Source organism: Ictidomys tridecemlineatus, chromosome 2, assembly GCF_052094955.1.
Source record: "Ictidomys tridecemlineatus isolate mIctTri1 chromosome 2, mIctTri1.hap1, whole genome shotgun sequence".
NCBI classification, from domain to species: domain Eukaryota; kingdom Metazoa; phylum Chordata; class Mammalia; order Rodentia; family Sciuridae; genus Ictidomys; species Ictidomys tridecemlineatus.
In genome coordinates, this window is record NC_135478.1 from 9,822,330 (window position 1) to 9,839,011 (window position 16,682).

Consider the following 16,682-nt stretch of genomic DNA (forward strand, 5'->3'; position numbering starts at 1 on the left):
ACCACACATGGTCAGCTCCTATTCCCAGTCAGGCAGGGGCAGACATCCCCCAGTCAGGCAGATGCACAGCCACCTCAGATAAGGAAAAAGGAGACAGAGGACTAGGACCCAGTCACACTGCTGGATGGATGGGAAGGAGGCCCTCACAGCCCACAGCCAGCCTCCCCACTCAGAATGACAATCAGCAGAAAATGACATGTCTTTATTGGCTCAGTCTACACCTGGCCCAGCAGCGGGCCCCGGATCTAGGGGGGTTCTGGCTGGGGGGGTCTCTAGGCAGTCTGTGGGGGTGGCATCAGCTGAGGCTCCGGGCAGAGGACTGTGTGAGTAGCAGCACTGGTCTCCTCGTTGACAGGTGCCCTGGTGGGAAGAGGGTGACGTGAAGCCCTCTGCAAGCACGTGGCTGGCCCCAGTTGTTTCAGGCCAAGAGGGGTATCCACATGCCCAGAAGTTTTGGGGAGACAGGAGGTACCTCACCTCCTTGAACCTTTTGCAAGGAAACGTCTTTAGGCGAGCAGCGCGCTGGGCCCGATCTTCAGGGGGGTCCTTCCGCTTATTCTGGAGGAGCCTGCATCTCTCCAACACTTCGCTGGCTGCCTTGGCCCTGCAGGTGGACAAGAGTGCTGGGACCCCAGCTGGTGGCTGCCTCCGCCTGGCCCTGGCAGAGCCACAACCCCACTCACCCTGGCCGAGCTCGGGGCCGGGGACCCCAGTTGGCCTCCGGGTTGGCCTGAAAGCGCTTGAGTCCCCGCTGGCGCGAGCTGGGGTTAGCATCCTCCCGAATGGTGAAGTTGGCCTGCAGCCTGGACAATGGGGATAAGGACTGGAGCAGCCACCGCATGGGTGTCCAGGGACCACTGTGGAGCCTGTCCAGCTTGGTGCAGCTTGCCGTGGCTGCCTCTGCCCGGGTTTGTCATTCATTTAATAAACATTTTGCTTTTACTATCAAGTCTGCATGGTTCTCTCTGCTGGGAATAGGCCTGCGTGAGGCAGGGCTGACTGTCTATCGCAGGAGACGGATGAGCAAGCAACGGGTCAGATCAGAAACAGGTAAACGACGTTGCGTCAGGACATGTGGTGGGCGTTCTGGTAAAAGGCACGGGGAGCCAGGAGGGGTGCGATGCCAGCCCAGGTGGTGGGGTCAAGGCAGGCTTCCCTGGGGAGGCAGGAGGTGAGAGGCAAGCCGTGCAGAGAGCGAGCACAGGCAGAAGCTGGAGATGACCGCCCGGCGAGACTCGGAGTCAACAAGGAGCAGAGAGCACAGAGAAGATGATGGTGGGGGGCTCTTCAAGGTCTGGGGGGGCCACAGATAGGACTCTGGTTTCTCTCGAGTGAAGTGGGAGCCATGGAGGGCTCTGGGCAGAGGAAGGGTGCTCTGCTGCTTCAGACATGCACAGCCCCCGCCCCCCCAGCAGATGGTGATAGCCAGGATGCGGGTGGGTCTGGAGGGCAGAAGCTGAGGGAGGAGCGGGCAGGCTTTGGAAAAGCCCGTGCAGGGAGGGTCTGTCCTCTGCACACAGGGGTCCCCATACCGGAGGGTGGGCCGCCCTGTTCCCTCCCGCAGTTCCCATCTGTACCTGGGCTCCACACTGAGGATGCGGAATGCTGGGCTGGTCTCGGACAGTCGCTCCCGTTTCACAGGACACGTTTTCTCCTGAGGGCGGAGGTCAGGGGATGTTGGGCCCAAGGGGCCTTCAGGGCACCCACCGGCACCCGCCCATCCCCACGTGGTCAGCCTGCCCTCACCCACCCAGCAGCGCATTATGTCCCAGAGAGCCGTGGAGGGGGCGTCCGTCTTCACGGCACTCTTACAGGCGTGGGAGAGTGAGACCCGGAAGCCAGCATGGAGGAGGGCCGACCTGGGGACAGCAGGGACTGTGATGGGAGACTGGACTCCTCGCACAGGAGTGGCACACCAGCGACCACAGCAGTAAGGCCACGCATGGGCGGCCTGGCGGGCCAGTGTGCTGGAGAACCCTGGCCGCCCCCACCCCACCCTCACCGCAGCTGGAGGAGGCTGGGCGTGTTGCAGTGGATGGTGCTGCTCAGCTGGTCCAGCGTGTAGTACAGGGGCACATCCGGGAGCTCCTGGGGGGGCACAGGAGGGGCTGTGCAGCTGGTGGACAGGACAGGCTCAAGAGGACATGGGCACAGGTGGGGCCCCCCCACCAGGCACGGCCCACCCCTACCTCAGTGATGACACTCAGGACTCCCCGAATCCGCTCTGAGGTGTGGAAGCGCCCAGGGTTGGTGCTCACAGCCTCCAGGACACGGCCCACAAAATCCAGGTTGTGGATGGGCTCTGCCCACAGGGGACCACCAAGCTGCGGACACACAGGGAGCAGTGAGCAGGGTGGCAAGTGGCCACTGGGATTGCTGCACCCCCTCCCTCCGCTGGCTCAGTCCTACCTGGTGTCGCTGCCCACAGTGTTCACACTCGGGGCTCACGGGGGGACCACAGGCTGCAGAGAACTTGACCCTGCAAGGGGCAAGGCAGTTAGGCAGGTGGTGACCCTGGGACACCTTCACCCTCCTGCCCAAGGACCCCTGCTCACCGGCCACCAGAGGCTTCTGCTGCTTTGCCGAGGCGCTGAAGGTGCAAGGCTCCACAGCCCACGCACTGGAAGACCAGCGCCTGCTTGCTGTGGGGTCCAGGGCATGGCCATGAGCTCCCAGTGTGGTCGCCACGCCAACTTCTCCTTCAGACTGGCTCCGTCCCTTTTAGGACCCCCAAGTCCCCAGGACGAGGCCTGATCTCCCCCTCAATCCACCATGCCTCCCCTGCCCTCCGCTGCTGACCTGGCTGAGGCCTTGACTTTGGCCTGGCCCGTGAAGACGCGCACAAACACACGCACGTAGAAGTCTGCACTGATGCTGAGCAGCGGCACCACAAAGCGCTGGTAGCAGTTGGCGCGGAGGTCCAGGCTGTGCAGGACGATCCTCAGGGCCTGGGGGCGGAGGATGGGGTCAGCCCTCCCTTCAGGGTCCCCTCTGCCGCAAGGAGCCACACACAGTGCTCAAAGCACCCGTTCCAGGCTGGTTCCCTAGGTTCCAAACCCAGTCCCAAGTGTCCTGGCTGTGTGACCCCGGGGGCTAGCCAGCAGCACCCCTGGGCTCCGTTTCCTCATCCACAAAATCACAACCATCCCTGTGTCTTTGTGGCCTTGCTGGAACTAATGAATGAGGAATGGTCATCCTTCTGTTGACCTTGCCAGTGTGCCTCCTTCACTGTGGACTGTGGGCTGAGGACCTAAGTTCTAGCCCCAAGGGCTCTGTGTAGGAAGTGGGGACACTATGTGATGCAGAACTGCCCAGCCTTCTCCTTGCCAGAGGCTGCCATGAGACTCCAACATGGGAAAGGAGGTGGGTGGGCATTTCCCAGACTGACCTGGGAAAAGGGCCTCGAGGACAAGGAGCCCCTGCCTCAACTCCCCACAACAACCCTCTAGGGTCGGTACCATCGTCATGCTCGTGTAATAGATGCAAAACCAAGGCCCAGAAAGGTGCTGTCAATTGCCCAGCAAACGTCTGAACCAAACCTGGAAAAACAACTCTTTTTTCCCTTAAGCTGAGCGCAGTGGCAGGCCCCTGCAATCTCAGCTACTTAAGGCTCAAGTAGGAGGATCACAAGTTGGAGGCCAACATTGCAAGATTCCATCTTTAAAAAAAAGAGGAACAAGTATACAACTGCTATCCACCTACTGCTATCCAGCCCCTTAAAGACCTGTTTACGATCACTCCCTGGATTAATCTAGCCCTGGCTGCATGGAGGAAGCAGAGCAGGTCTTAGGTGTAGGAAGGTGTGCTGGGTAGGGGTGCCTGGTGCCTCCCCTCCCTGGAGGGCTGGGAGCACCCCTCACCATCTCATGGCAGGCCCGGCTCTTGAGGGCCATAGCCCCGTACTTGCTGTAGCATGTCTCCCCGCTGTTCCCGGCCAGCACTGCCATGTCCGTGCAGGTGACACACAGCAACCCTTTGGGGAAGAACTGGGTAGTGAGGCCCTCTGGACCCCCCCAGCCCTGCTCCAACCCCCACATCAGCCCAGCCTCACCTCCTTCGCTCACAGCCTGCACAGCTGCGTCCAGGAAGGGGGCGGGGCTGCCATAGGGGTCCAGGTCAATGACATCGAACCGCTCTGATACCTTCTGGTGCTGGTACATCAGCATCCTAGGCAAAAAAGGTCCAGGTCCTCAGCCTCTCCCAGCAGGTACCCCAGCTCTGTCCCTTACAAGCATGAACTCCTGCAGGGTAGTGGTTCTGGCCTTGAACTCAGGGGCCAGCTCCCCAGGTGCAGGTCCTATCTTGGGCATTTGTTAACAGCATGGTTTTCCCCCTTAGACAGGCCCCAGCTGAGCTGTCTAAAATCTTGGTAACAGCCAATACCAAGATGTGACTTAGAGCTGGCCCTCTGAATCCACGAGAAACCAGGCTAGAAGCCCCCCAGGCAGCAGTGAGGCAGCTCGTGCAGAGGTCACAAGTTCTACTGTGTTTACTAACCCACTATTGGCACCAGAGCAGTGCCTGGCACACAGCAGACACTGGATATGCCACGGTTCATTTGAACAAATAAAAGGAGCACAAGGGCTGGGGCTGTAGCTCAGTGGAAGAATGCCTGCCTAGCATGTGCGAGGCACTGGGTTCGATTCTCAGCACCACATACAAATAAATAAAGGTCCACCAACAGCTAAACATATATATACACACACACACACACACACACACATATAAAAAGGGGGGTCAAGGAGTCTAAAATGGAGACCACACAGCATAGCCACATGCCACATAGAGATTTCAGCCAATGACACTGCGTATTACCTACTGATATTATAGCTGTCTTAGTCTGTGTAAGTATACCCTCATGTTCCCACAACAAAAATTGACTACTGACACATTTCCTAGAACATGTATCCAATGTGAAGCAACATGTGACTACACTTACTTTTGGCAGAGTTTGGACCAAACATTCTTTTTTTTTTTTAATATTTATTTTTTAGTTTTAGGTGGACACAATATCTTTATTTTATTTTTTAATGTTTTAGTTCTAGATGGACACAGTACCTTTATTTATTTATCTTTCTGTGGTGCTGAGGCTCAAACCCAGGGCTTCACATGAACTAGGATTTGTTCTAGTTCTACCACTTGAGCCACAGCCCCAGCCCTCCAAACATTCTTCTCTATTACTTGAACATTACCACAATCTGTGTAAAACAACTGTTCTCTGGCACACAAGAAAAGTAGGGTTCAAATAGACTCAGTCAATCTCCCAAGGTCATGTGTCAAGACTGTGACAGGGCCAGGATTTGGCCCCAGACAGTCTCTCTCTACAGTGTACCTTACAGTCACAGGGCAGAGTCACCCAGAACCTACCGGGCATCTGCCTGGTTGGGTTGTACCAGATGGGCCACACCATTGAGCTGCACATTATGGCGCATGAGGTCCACAGCCCGGGCGGAGGCATCATTGGCAACCACAGATCGGAGCCCAGGCACCTCCAGGGCAAATCGAATGGAACGCAGGCCTGAAGCTGCCAGGCCCTCCAGGACACGCAGGCCTTCCTGTTGGAGGAAGCAAGGACCCTGTTCCATCTATATCTCCTTCCTCTTCTGGGCCCCAGAGATTCCCCACCACCCCAACCCTTCCCCCTCCAAGAGCTCTCCTTCCCCTACTACCCACTAGATTCCAAGCCTGCACCTCCTCTGCTTAGGTCTTACCTCACAGATCTCCCCAACGACAGCTATTTGAGGTTGATCTCCTGGGGCCAGGTTTTCACCATCTTTCGAGTCAACCTTTTCCTCCTCTTGCTCGGACAAGTCCACAACCACCTTTTGCAGGTCCTTCTCACCTGGCACCTTGACTACAGTCACCCAAAGACACAAATCAGGGGATATCAATGACCCTCTGAGACCCCCATAAACTTCAGAATACTTTAGATTCAGAGATGAAAATCTTTCTGAAAACCCCAGGGGAAAGGCTGACAGAGCAGAGGGCCTTTCTGGAGTCTTGGGGGAGAAGGGGATGATACAGGGAGAGAGCTCTGTGTGATTGCCTGGCCCACTGGGAGCCTGGACCTCCACTCACTCTGGATTCCTTTGGTCCCAAGCTGAATGCGAGCAAACTCGGTGATCACAGCACACCTGGTGGGAGATGAGATGGAAGGTCAACTGGTACCTCTTGACAGGGGCACTCCTTTGGAGTGGTCCTTGGTAGTGTCATTCCCTTTGCCCTTCAGCAAGAATGTAGTACCACCCTAATCCTTTTAGGTCACCTCCCATTTGTCCAGCATTTTAAATTCTAAAGAGAAGCCCCACCTAAATAGTTAAGATGTTAATTGTTAAATCTTTCTTTAGATTTACAGAACCCAGGACATCTCAAGACCTTCACAACACCTTTATTTCAACTAACACAAAACATGTAAATTACTGTGAGGTTTAACTTGCAGAAAATGTCTAAGATCTACAGGAACTAGCCCCAGGAGATTAAGGTCAAATGCATGTTCCAGATTAGAAAAAAAGGAGACACATGCTCAGGATGACAAAGACCCTACTCAGCAAGTAGCTTTCCGGCTTTGCTCCTCCTTCCCTTCCTTGTAAAAGTCCTCTATGACCCTGAGCCCCTCAAGATGGAGCTTTGAGGTTGAGCTCATTCATCTTCTGAGATGCCAACCCTCGAATGAACCCGAAACCTTACTACTAACTCTTCTCTCCTATTGATTGGTCTTCGAGCAGCTGGCAGCCAACTTATTCCGGTAACACCCTCAGCCTCACTGACCTATTTCCCTCTCCTAGGCTGACCCCTGACCCTTGCTCACGTCAGGTCGCGGTTGAACTCCTGCACCGGGTTGTAGAAGACCTCGTTGGAGCTGGGGAAAACGATCTTGGCGGCCCCCTCGGTGACTGTAGTCTCCTGGGCCGTGGGTGGGCGCTCTTCTCTGCAGGGCCCAGTACCGTTCTCCATTGCTACAGGATTCGGGGGCTTTGGGGGCTGCCACTCCACAAAATGAGCTCTACAAAGGCTGCGGGTGGAGCGGAGAGTGAGGCTCATCCACAGAACAATTCTCGCATGGGTCATCCACGGTCGCTTCTGCCCACCAAACCTAGTTCGGGGACCGGGGAAGGCATAGAGGGAGGATCAGAGAGCTGCATCCGGGGCCAGGAGTGGCCTACACAGTAGGGACTAAGTAAACCCAGTGGCTTCAGTAAACTGACACCCTCCGTTTCCAGAGACATTAGCCCCTGCAGAGCTTAAAGCTCTCAGGTGAACCCGCCCCAAGTCTAGATCGCTCCCGGCATCATCTAAGTTCTTCTCACTTCTTCAGGGATAGAGAGCTGAACAGTCTGGATGCACGTTTCCCGAATTAGGATCTGGGAGCCGCCATATTGGCACAGTGTGGGAGGGGCTGGTCACATGACCAGGGCTAACCAGTCAGTGACAACACTCACGGTGGGCGAATAGGATCAAAATTTATCGCGGCAAGAAAGTTCGCTGAATGTGCTGCGCAGGTAGTCTTAAAGCACAAAAGCTCCCCGGGAAGGAAACGCATCACATCTCTTTAATCAAACTGAAGATATTGTGGTTTGGAAAGGGAGAAGTAAACAGAAACTCCACACCTACTGATCGCGTCCTGTGTGCTGGGTGCAGTATACAAATTATTTCAGAGCATCTTGAAGGAATAATTCAGGCTCTGGGATCGGATTTACTGAGTTTGAATTCCAGCCCCCTCACATACTGAGTAGGTTAATTAAACTCTCGGGTCCTCACTTTCCTTACATGTTAAAGCAGAATCTTGGCTTCCAAGTAAGAGCAAAGTAAAACGACAGAATTCCTGGAAAGTGTGCAAAGCAGCCGCTCACACATAATAAGCCCTCTATAAGTTCTAACGGGTCCCAAAAATTGAGAGTAGCGGACCCGGCTACCTGGGTCCCAGTCTTACTTCATCGTGTTGGTAATTCTTAACTCTGCTTTTAAGTTTCTCTATTCGTAAAACGGGCAGAACGTTTCAGTTTTCGTTATGGGCTGTGGTGGAAATAAAATGAGTTAGTACAGGCAAAATGCTAACGGAGGCTGACATCACTTAAGCATCATAAAAAGTTTTTAATTCTTTTAGTTCTTATTCGACAATAAGATTTAAATGTTGGCACACGGAATCACTTCCTTGCTGTGTGATCTTGAGCATGTTTCCTCGTATCTCTGCAACTAGCTAATTACAAAAAAAAAAGAGAGAGAGAGAGAGAGAGCCTAAAACAGTGCCTGGCACAATAAATAGCAGTCATTATTTTCATTTTACAGGAGGCTAAAGTTCGGAAAGGCGGTGACGTGTCCCAAGGTCGTGGGACTAGAAGATGGTGGGATCGGAATTCGAATTAGTTACTCTGCAGAACCGAGGTACTAGCGAGGATCCAGAGGGGACAGAAGGAGAAGCCGGTAGGAGCGGGAGGGAGGGGTGGGCTCGGAGCTCGGCTGGCCTGGCCTAGGAGGCGGGGCCTGGGGGAGGTGCACAGGCGGGGCCGAGGCCGTTTCACCGGCCCGGCTGCGGCGGCGGCGCTGCTTGCGCTCGCTCGGCGCTCGGCTGGGGCGGCCTGGCCCACAATGAATGGCCGCCGCGGCTACCGCTGCTGCTGAGGCGGAGGCCGCGGAGGCCGCGGAGGCGGAGGCCGAGGCCCCGGCGCAGGGGGGCGCGCCCCGGGCCCAGGCCCGGCCCCAGCTGCCGCTGCGGAGCCCGCCGGGAGCCCCCGGAGCGCGGCCACGGCGCAGGTGAGGTGGTCTGCCCCAGGCCCGGTTCTGGCCTCCTCCAGCCGGGGCGGCCGAGGGCGGCCGAGGGCCGGTTAGGGCTGAGACGGGGGGCCGAGGGCTTCCCTGGGACTGGCGGGGAGCTGGGCCTGCAGCTCACCCTGTACCGGGACCGGCGACTGCGCGGAGAGCCGGCCACCGCGGGCGGCCTACGGCGTCCGGCTCCGGGCCGGGCCTCGGGGCTTGGGGCGGCGGGATTGGGCCCAGGCGCCCCGCTCCCGGCGCGGCGGGGGCCGGGCCGGCCGGGGCCGGGGGTCCCGGGAAGTTGGAGGGCTCGAGGGGGAGCCGTGAGGAGGCGCCCGGGGAGGCCGGGGGGAGGGGAGGAGCCGGGCTCGGGCCGGCCGCTGCGGGAGGAGGGGAGAGCGGCGCGGCGGCGGGGAGAAACGGCCCGGAGCGGCGGGGAGGGGCTGCCGCAGGTACTGCCCGGGCGCCGGCCGAGGCGGCGGGTCGGGTTACAGGCCGGGCCGGCCGCGGAGGAGCCCAGGAAGTGGGGCACGGTGGGTGGGGGCGGAGAGGAGGCGCCCGGGGATGTGGGCCGCGGGTCACCCGAGGTCAGGGCTCCGGGGCTTGGGGGGAGTCCGGATCCGAGGGTCCGCCGGGTAAGTTAAGGGACCGCGGCAGCAGCTTGGGGAGCTGCGGGAGGCTGAAGCTGGAGTTGGGCCGGTGGGGATGTGGGGGCCGGTCGGGAAAAACTAGTGTGACCAGCAGGGGCGAGCCGAGATGGGTCCCCACACCCCAAGTGTTCACGCAGGGTCAGACCCAGGGCTTTCCTCTCCCCACACCCATCTCCCGAGCCTCCGCCAACTGTTCCAGGAGCGGGCCGGCGGGTGGGTGTTTGTGTGGGCAGCTCCGGACATGGTCTGGAACACCTAGCTCAGGCATCTTGTTTACCACCCGGGTGGCCCTCGCCTGCCCCCACCCCATGCACAGACGGGAGGCAGCCTCCTGCTCCTAGATTCGTCCTCCGCTTGTTGGAACTGGAGCCTGAGGGCTCACCCCTGTGGACCAGGACCTGACAGTCACAGGCCATAGTTGTCTTAAGTGCTAGTTCCCACGCCCGAATTCCGTGTGCCCCTCCTGGAGGTGAAGAGTTAGGAGAGGACTGTGTACAGCGTGTTTGTTGACTGTGTCTTGGAGGTTCTTGCTGGGGTAAAGGCGGGTTATGGGGGGAGGCTAAGGGGTGGAGTAAGGCACCTGCACCGTGGCCCAGGCTTTGGACTGCAGTCCCCAGGTCTCTACCTCCCCGCGCTGTGCTGGACAGGCCCTGTGCTGAGCTTGCTGGTGGGATGAGCTCATGGATTGCTCACCACCACAGGCTTCTCTTAGGCATTTTCTGTGGTCCAGAGGAGGAAGCTGGGGGGTGTGGTTCCTCCAGGGTCACATGACTGGACAGGCCCATCTGGGATTGACTGCCCCTCAGTCCAATCCCTTGGGCCGTTGGGTCATCCTTCCAGGGATATGAGTGGAGTAACTCCCTATTCTTTCCCAGTTCCTGGTCCCAAACTTACCTGCTTCCCATCTCCAGGACTGCTCAGTTCCCTTGCAGACAGACTGATATTCCCTGGTATCCAAAAGGAAAACAGTGGAAGCTTCTTTCATAGAGACCTGGTCACATCTTCTCCCCATTCCTGGTCTGAGAGCCAAGAGGTCAGGGGTCATGGAGCTGTGGGCCTGTGGGGGAAGGGGTTGTGAGATGGAATGCCACTGGCTCTGGAGCTGGATGTGACTTGGCTTGTCTAGGCTGTTTTCTCCCCTACTCTGGTTCCTCATCAGATTGCCCAGCTCTTCTTTCTTTTCGACTAATTGCAAGGCTGTTACCAGGGTGTCCTGGGGACTTTGATTTGGGATCCACAGCACCTGAGGCAGGAGCCACAAACTGCTGGGTCAAGTGGTATCATCCAGTTCTCCTGGGTTTAATGATGGCTTGTCTCCTAATCCACGCCTCAGTCTCCTTGCAGTTCCCAGAATACCCCACCAGTAGCAACCCAGGCCCTGCCCTTCTCCCCTCTCTGACTGGCCTCAGCTGCCCCACGGAGAGAACTTTGCACTTGTTCTTTGTTCCTTTGTACCTTTTTCTGCCATGACCTTTCCTTTGAGTCTGAGCACACATCTCAACGAGCCCATCTCCAGAAGGACCGCCCTTCCTCTGTCCCTGCAGGACTCTTTTGTGTTAGTTGGCATCACTGTTGCCTGGGACCTTTGCACTTTTCATTTGTTACTTCTACCCTGTGCTGCTGCCGCCATGTCTCTTGGGATAGATATACAAAGAGACCTTCTTTCCTGCCTGGATGGGTCTGGGTTGGCTGCTGGAGTTGCTGTGGCACAGACTGGATCCTCCTGGGGTTCACTTGGGCTATGTACTGAGGACAGGGGTGGGGGGGTACCATCTAGTCACTGCTGAAACGGGCGGAGACTGGTGGGAGTTGGCCCAGATGTGGAAGATGGAAGAGGCAGGGGCCTTGTCCACAGCGAGAGAAGAAGGCACTGACTTTTCAGTGAGAACTTGGGGTGCACAAATAGTGGGGATGAGGGCAGCAGGCAGGCGGCTCAAGAGCAATGTGACGTCACTGCCATACACTGGGTGTCTGCTGAGGCCAAGGAAGCAGTTCAGCTCTCTGGCAACTTCTGGCAGAAGTGACTGACCTTAGACGAGGTGGCGCAGGGAATTCCAGATGGCTGTATTTATGAAGATGGTATAACAAGGCGAAGGAGTGGGGGGCCTTGAGCGGGCAGGGAGATTTCAGCTGGGTGGTCAGGGAAGGCTTCCGGGAGGGCTGTGATCTGAATAATAAGAAATTAGCTGAGGCGAGGGTGGGGGTGTTCTAGGCCAAGAGGACAGCACATTCAAAGCTTTTATTGAGTATGTGCCAGGCTCCTGCTAAGTGCTTGAAACATTTTGTCTTCATGAGGGAAGGGAGTGAGGATGACCCTACTGTGGCGATAAAGAACCCTAGTGCCATCCAAAGGAGAGAAAAGCCTTGTCTCAGAGTCTCCCCATCACCCCCAGTTGAAAGTTCAGACCTCTTGGCCTGCCTTCAGGGTTTTTTGTTGTTGTTGTTTTTAATCTGGCTCCTTGGTTGGGCAGGGGGGAGCCCCAGCGTGTTCTCAGGTTAGGCTCCAGGGGATCTGGTTAGACAGAGGGTCAGAGTTTGGGAATTGGCTTGGCAAGGTCTGACCCGGGAGTTCATCATCGCCAGAGCCTTTGATGAACAATAGGAGCCTGCCAGGACACCTGAGCTGTGCTTGAGGTGATGACTCGAAAACAGGTGGTATTCATGTCTCTCTGTTCCCTCTTTTGGACCCTCCCTGCCCCTTGTCACCCTCCCCTCCCGTTTTTCAGTGAGCACTTTTCCCATGTTTGAACTCACACAAGCCCATGACCAGTGTGGGACCTGTGTGTTGTCATCACCAGTTGACATACAAGGAAACTGAGGCACTCTGGTTCTTTCTTCAAACGGATGCCCCTGCCAGTCATCCGATTCCCCTCTTTCTGAAGCCTGTGGGAGTGGTCCTCTGTCTCTTTGGCCAAGAATGTCTTTGCTGGAGAAGCTCGTGAGCTGTAGAGGCCATGAGGTTGAACTGGACCCAAGTGTCGGGTTGGCTGAGGACTGGGTGAGTCTGCAGAGAGGATGTGTCAGAGGTTACGCTCAGTGCATGGTTGCCATCACCTGTCCACTCTCCATCTGTCCCATGCTGCTGCTTCAGCAAAGGTCCGAGAGTCCTTAGAGACCTGCAGGGTTTCTGTGATGACGTGTGTCAGTAGTGTTTTCTTAATGGAGCCAACAGGAGGTAGGAGTGAGGGAACTGTGTATTTGAGAGTCAGAATTGATGACTTGTACCATCTTGCCTGTCCACAAGACCCTGGACAGAGGAATTAACTTCTGAGTCTCAGTTTCTTCATCCAACAAATGGGCACAAGCAGTCATGTCTGTCCCATGGCTTCTTCAGGAGCAATCCTGCCCTGTCCAGTGACACTTAGGAAATGTCTGGAGACATTTTTGGTTGTCATGGGAGGGGATGCTACTGTCCTAGATGCCTGGGACAACATGTAGGGCCAGCTCCACCACAAAGAATGATCCAGTGCAAGGGGCAGTAGTGGAGTGGTCAGGATCGCCTGTTTTCTGGTTATTGGGGGATTAAGCCAGGGGTAGGTAAGCAGTGTGGTTGGTTGATGCTGAGGATGCATTGGCAGACCCTCAGGGGCTACTTCTTGGTAATTCCATGAAATAGCACCAGGTTCTGGGAGATAGTGAGTGGCAAAAGATGTCTCCTACTCTCAGGGAATTTACAGTCTGGGAAGGGCCTAAAGGGATGGACTGAAAGGACATGACTAATTACAGCTGGCATTACTGGGCACTGACTGTGAGCTGGGCACCAGTCTGCCCATGTTCTTCAGTTGTTTAATCCTTGAAATAGTCTCATGGTTGGCTGCTGCTGTTAGCCCATTTTATAGTCAGGGAGACTGATGTCAGGAGGCCAACAATATTATAGATAAATGTTGTCTCGAAGCAACATTATTGAGTGAGAAGCTTTGTAAAGGATTCAAGCTGAGTAAAATGCAGTGGGCTCTCATTTGCAGCCTCAACCAACAGCAGAACAAAAATATATGTGAAAAAAAATGCATCTAGGGCTGGGGATGTGGCTCAAGCGGTAGCGCGCTCGCCTGGCATGCGTGCGGCCCGGGTTCGATCCTCAGCACCACATACCAACAAAGATGTTGTGTCCGCCGAGAATTAAAAATTAAATATTTAAAAAAAAAAAAAAAGCATCTGTACTGAGCATGTGCAGACTTTTGTTGTCATCATTCAAAATACAGTTTAACAACTCTACACAGCATTTACTTGTATTAGTTATTGTAACTTTATCTAGAGATGATTTAATTTAGATGAGTGTAGGATGTATATAGACTATACAATATATGCCATCTTATATTATGGATTTAAACATGATTTTGCAATCTTTAGGGGTCCTAGAACCAATTCTGAACAGACACCAAGGGCACTTGGACACTGAACTACATCCCCAGCCCCCCAACCTTTTTTTTTTTTTGAGACAGGATCTTGCTAAATTTCAGTTGCTGAGGCCGGCCTCCAATTTGTGGTACTCCTGTCTCAGCCTCCTGAGTCTATAGGTAGGCATAGCAAGATTTAAATTCTTTTGCTGGGTGTGGTGGTGTATGCCTATAATCCCAGCAGTTTGGGAGACTGAGAAGGAGAATCACAAGTTCAAAGCTAGCCTGAGCAATTTAGCAAGGCCCTGATGCAAAATTTTAAGAAAAGGCTGGAGATGTAGCTTAGCAGTAGGGTGTTCCTGGGTTCAGTCCCCAGCCTGCAAAAGAAAAAGGCCAGGGTTGTGGCTCAGTGGAAGAGTGCTTGCCTCTTACCCTGGGTTTGATCCCCAAACACACACACACACACACACACACACACACACAGTTTCAATTCCTCCTTGCCAAGGCCCTCAGGACATTTGCACTTACTGTTTGTTCCTGCCATACTGTCTTTTGGGTCTAAGTGCACTCTGGGAATGGCTTATGGTCAGAGTTGGGGGCAGTGCATGGCATGGGGCTGCTGCCAGGTCCTCTAAGGAGCTGGAGTTACTGCATCAAGTCCATTCAGATTGCAGAGGGCTGTGAAGAGAAGTGGGAGGGAGAGACAGCAGGTGGAGACTGCTCTTTCCTGGAGACTGGCTGGGGGGGTGGGCTGGGGGGCAGGGAAGAATTGAAGAACAGCTAGGGAAGGGAAGAAGGTCTTCCTAGGGAGCAGAAGCAGCACCATGCCAGTCTGACCCTTGCAAGGCATCTGAGACCCTGAGGTGAGGGCCCCCAGCAGTGATTCCATCTATGAAGTGGCCTCACTCTGTTGCCTCACAGCATTGCCTGATTCTCAGAAAAGTCAGGTCCACATCTAGGTCTGTCCTTTAAGAGCTATGTGATGTAGGCCTCTGTTCTCATCCTTAAGATGATGAGAGAGCTCGTGGCTTCCTCAGGAACTGTCAGGAGGAGTGAATGAACCTTGCCTGAGCCTTTGCTGGGTACTGGAGCTCAACAGGCCCAGCAAAACCTGAGCTGAACTAGTCACTAATCGCATTCCCACCAAGGGTGATTTAACGTTGGCCTATCTGGGAAAAGAAAATGCTGGCGCCATCACGCATGCACAGCTCAGGTGGCTGAGGAAGGAGGATCATGAGTTCAAAGCCAGCCTCAGCAAAAGTGAGGCACTAAGCAACTCAGTGAGACCCTGTCTCTAAATAAGATGTGGCTCAGTGGTTAATCACCCCTGGGTTCAATTCCCGATATCAAAAAAAAAAAAAAAAGAATGAAATGTGCATGCATTTAATATGCAGATACCAACAGTAGGATTTGAATAGTCCTTCTATAGCAGTATGTTAGGGGAGGCCAGCTTTGTGTTTGGCCCTGACCAAGGGTCTGAGTGGCTCTGGGCCAGGATCCAGCTACCTCCTGCTGAGCTGGATAAAGGATTATGGTACTTTCCAGGGCCTTTCCTCCTCGTTAAACATGGAGTTGATGTTTTCCCTTAGCTGTTTTACATGTTGCCTTAGTCTATTTAGGCTGCTATATAATAAAATGTCTTGTACTGGGTAATTTATAAACAACAGAAAGTTTGTGGGGGATTTTTGTTTTGTTTTTTACTTTTCTCGTGGTCTAAGAAGTTAGGCAAGTGCTCTGCCACTGATCTACACTTTAGCCCCAACAGAAATGTATTGCTGAGTTCTGGAGGCTGGAAAGTCCAAGACCAAGGCACCAGAGAGTTAGCTGTCTGGTGAAGGAACCCGTTCCTCACAGATTTCCACGTGTCCTGACATAGTGTGTGTGTGTGTGGGGGGGGTGAGCAAGCTCCTGGCCTCTGTTGTAAAGGCATCAACCTCTTATGAAGGTAGAGCCCTTATAAATTACTTCCTTCCCAGAGGCCCACCTCTTGACACTCCTGCATTAAACTACTGCATTCTCCAATGGTTTAAACATAAGAATTTGTTTTTATTTTTTGTGGTGCTGGGGATGGATCCCAAACCCTTGCACATACGTGCTAGCAAGTGCTCTCCCACTGAGCCACACCCAGCCCAGGCAATTTTGGAGGGACATAAACATTCAAACCGTAATACATGCCAGTAGTATCTCAACAACTTTCTTTGAAAATCACCTGGAAACATCTGTCCGGGCGTTTGACAGTCCTCAGGAGGCTCAAGTCTATGCCCTTGCTGGCTGGGGGGTTCTGGAGCTCTTTGCAAAGAGCAGTTTCTGTTTCCAGAATTCTCCTTCAGCCTCTTTCCCACAGTGTGATTGGTGTGAGTGGTGGTCAGCAATATGAAATTCAGTGACATTGGCCCCAAGTGGGACACTGACTGTAGGCCACCCCACTGTAGCAGCCATCAGAAGAGGGCACGCATGTGCTTGGCTGAGGTAATGCCTGTGCGCCCCACTCTTGTTACAGACTCGCTGATGTGGAACAAAATCGGGAGTTGGATTGGAAGTAATGGACATAATTATTCATTCCACAGATGACTATTAAGCACTCACTGTGTGTCCTGGGGGCAGGGGGCACAGAGGTGAACCACACAGGCGACTCCCTACCCCTGCAGAGCTGGCACAGCAATAAAAACCCTCGTTTGCCAGGTCATGGGAAGAGCACTAGTGAGGGAGGCTCAGGTGGGGAGCAGCCTACGGGGCTGGTATTGGGAAGGGCTTAGTGGGAGGTACCAAGAGCGCTGGCCATCTTGGAGACAGCATTCAAGGAGGGCCAAGAGCAGGCAGGGCCAGACGTTGAAGGCCCTTAGCTGTAGCACGGGTGGGGCTGTGAGTCTGGCCCCATGGGAGGTGTGGCCCAGAGGCTCCTTTTGAATAGAAATGAATACCTAGTGTTTTGAGCCTGGGTCGG

At 54.7% G+C, this 16,682-nt stretch overlaps 1 protein-coding gene across 5 annotated transcripts; it reads right to left on the reverse strand.

Moving 5' to 3' along the window:
- Positions 1–187: 187 nt before the first annotated feature.
- Positions 188–7,427, reverse strand: Trmt1 (tRNA methyltransferase 1). Of its 5 annotated transcripts, XM_013363345.4 has the most exons (17): positions 7,308–7,427; positions 6,809–7,093; positions 6,079–6,134; positions 5,712–5,854; positions 5,368–5,555; positions 4,052–4,167; positions 3,861–3,973; positions 2,800–2,948; positions 2,556–2,642; positions 2,410–2,479; positions 2,190–2,324; positions 2,003–2,088; positions 1,751–1,859; positions 1,578–1,654; positions 684–803; positions 478–604; positions 188–360 (listed from the first exon to the last, which is right to left on the reverse strand). In XM_013363345.4, the coding sequence occupies exons 2-17, from the start codon at positions 7,066–7,068 to the stop codon at positions 211–213; spliced, it is 1,986 nt and encodes a 661-aa protein (XP_013218799.2). In that variant the 5' UTR covers positions 7,069–7,093; positions 7,308–7,427; the 3' UTR covers positions 188–210. The 5 variants fall into 5 exon arrangements, with proteins under 5 accessions (XP_013218799.2, XP_077893131.1, XP_077893113.1 ...); XM_078037005.1 differs by lacking the exon at positions 7,308–7,427 and having other exon boundaries at positions 6,809–7,127; XM_078036999.1 differs by lacking the exons at positions 188–360; positions 478–604; positions 684–803 and adding an exon at positions 1,161–1,294.
- Between the last annotated feature and the right edge of the window lie 9,255 nt (positions 7,428–16,682).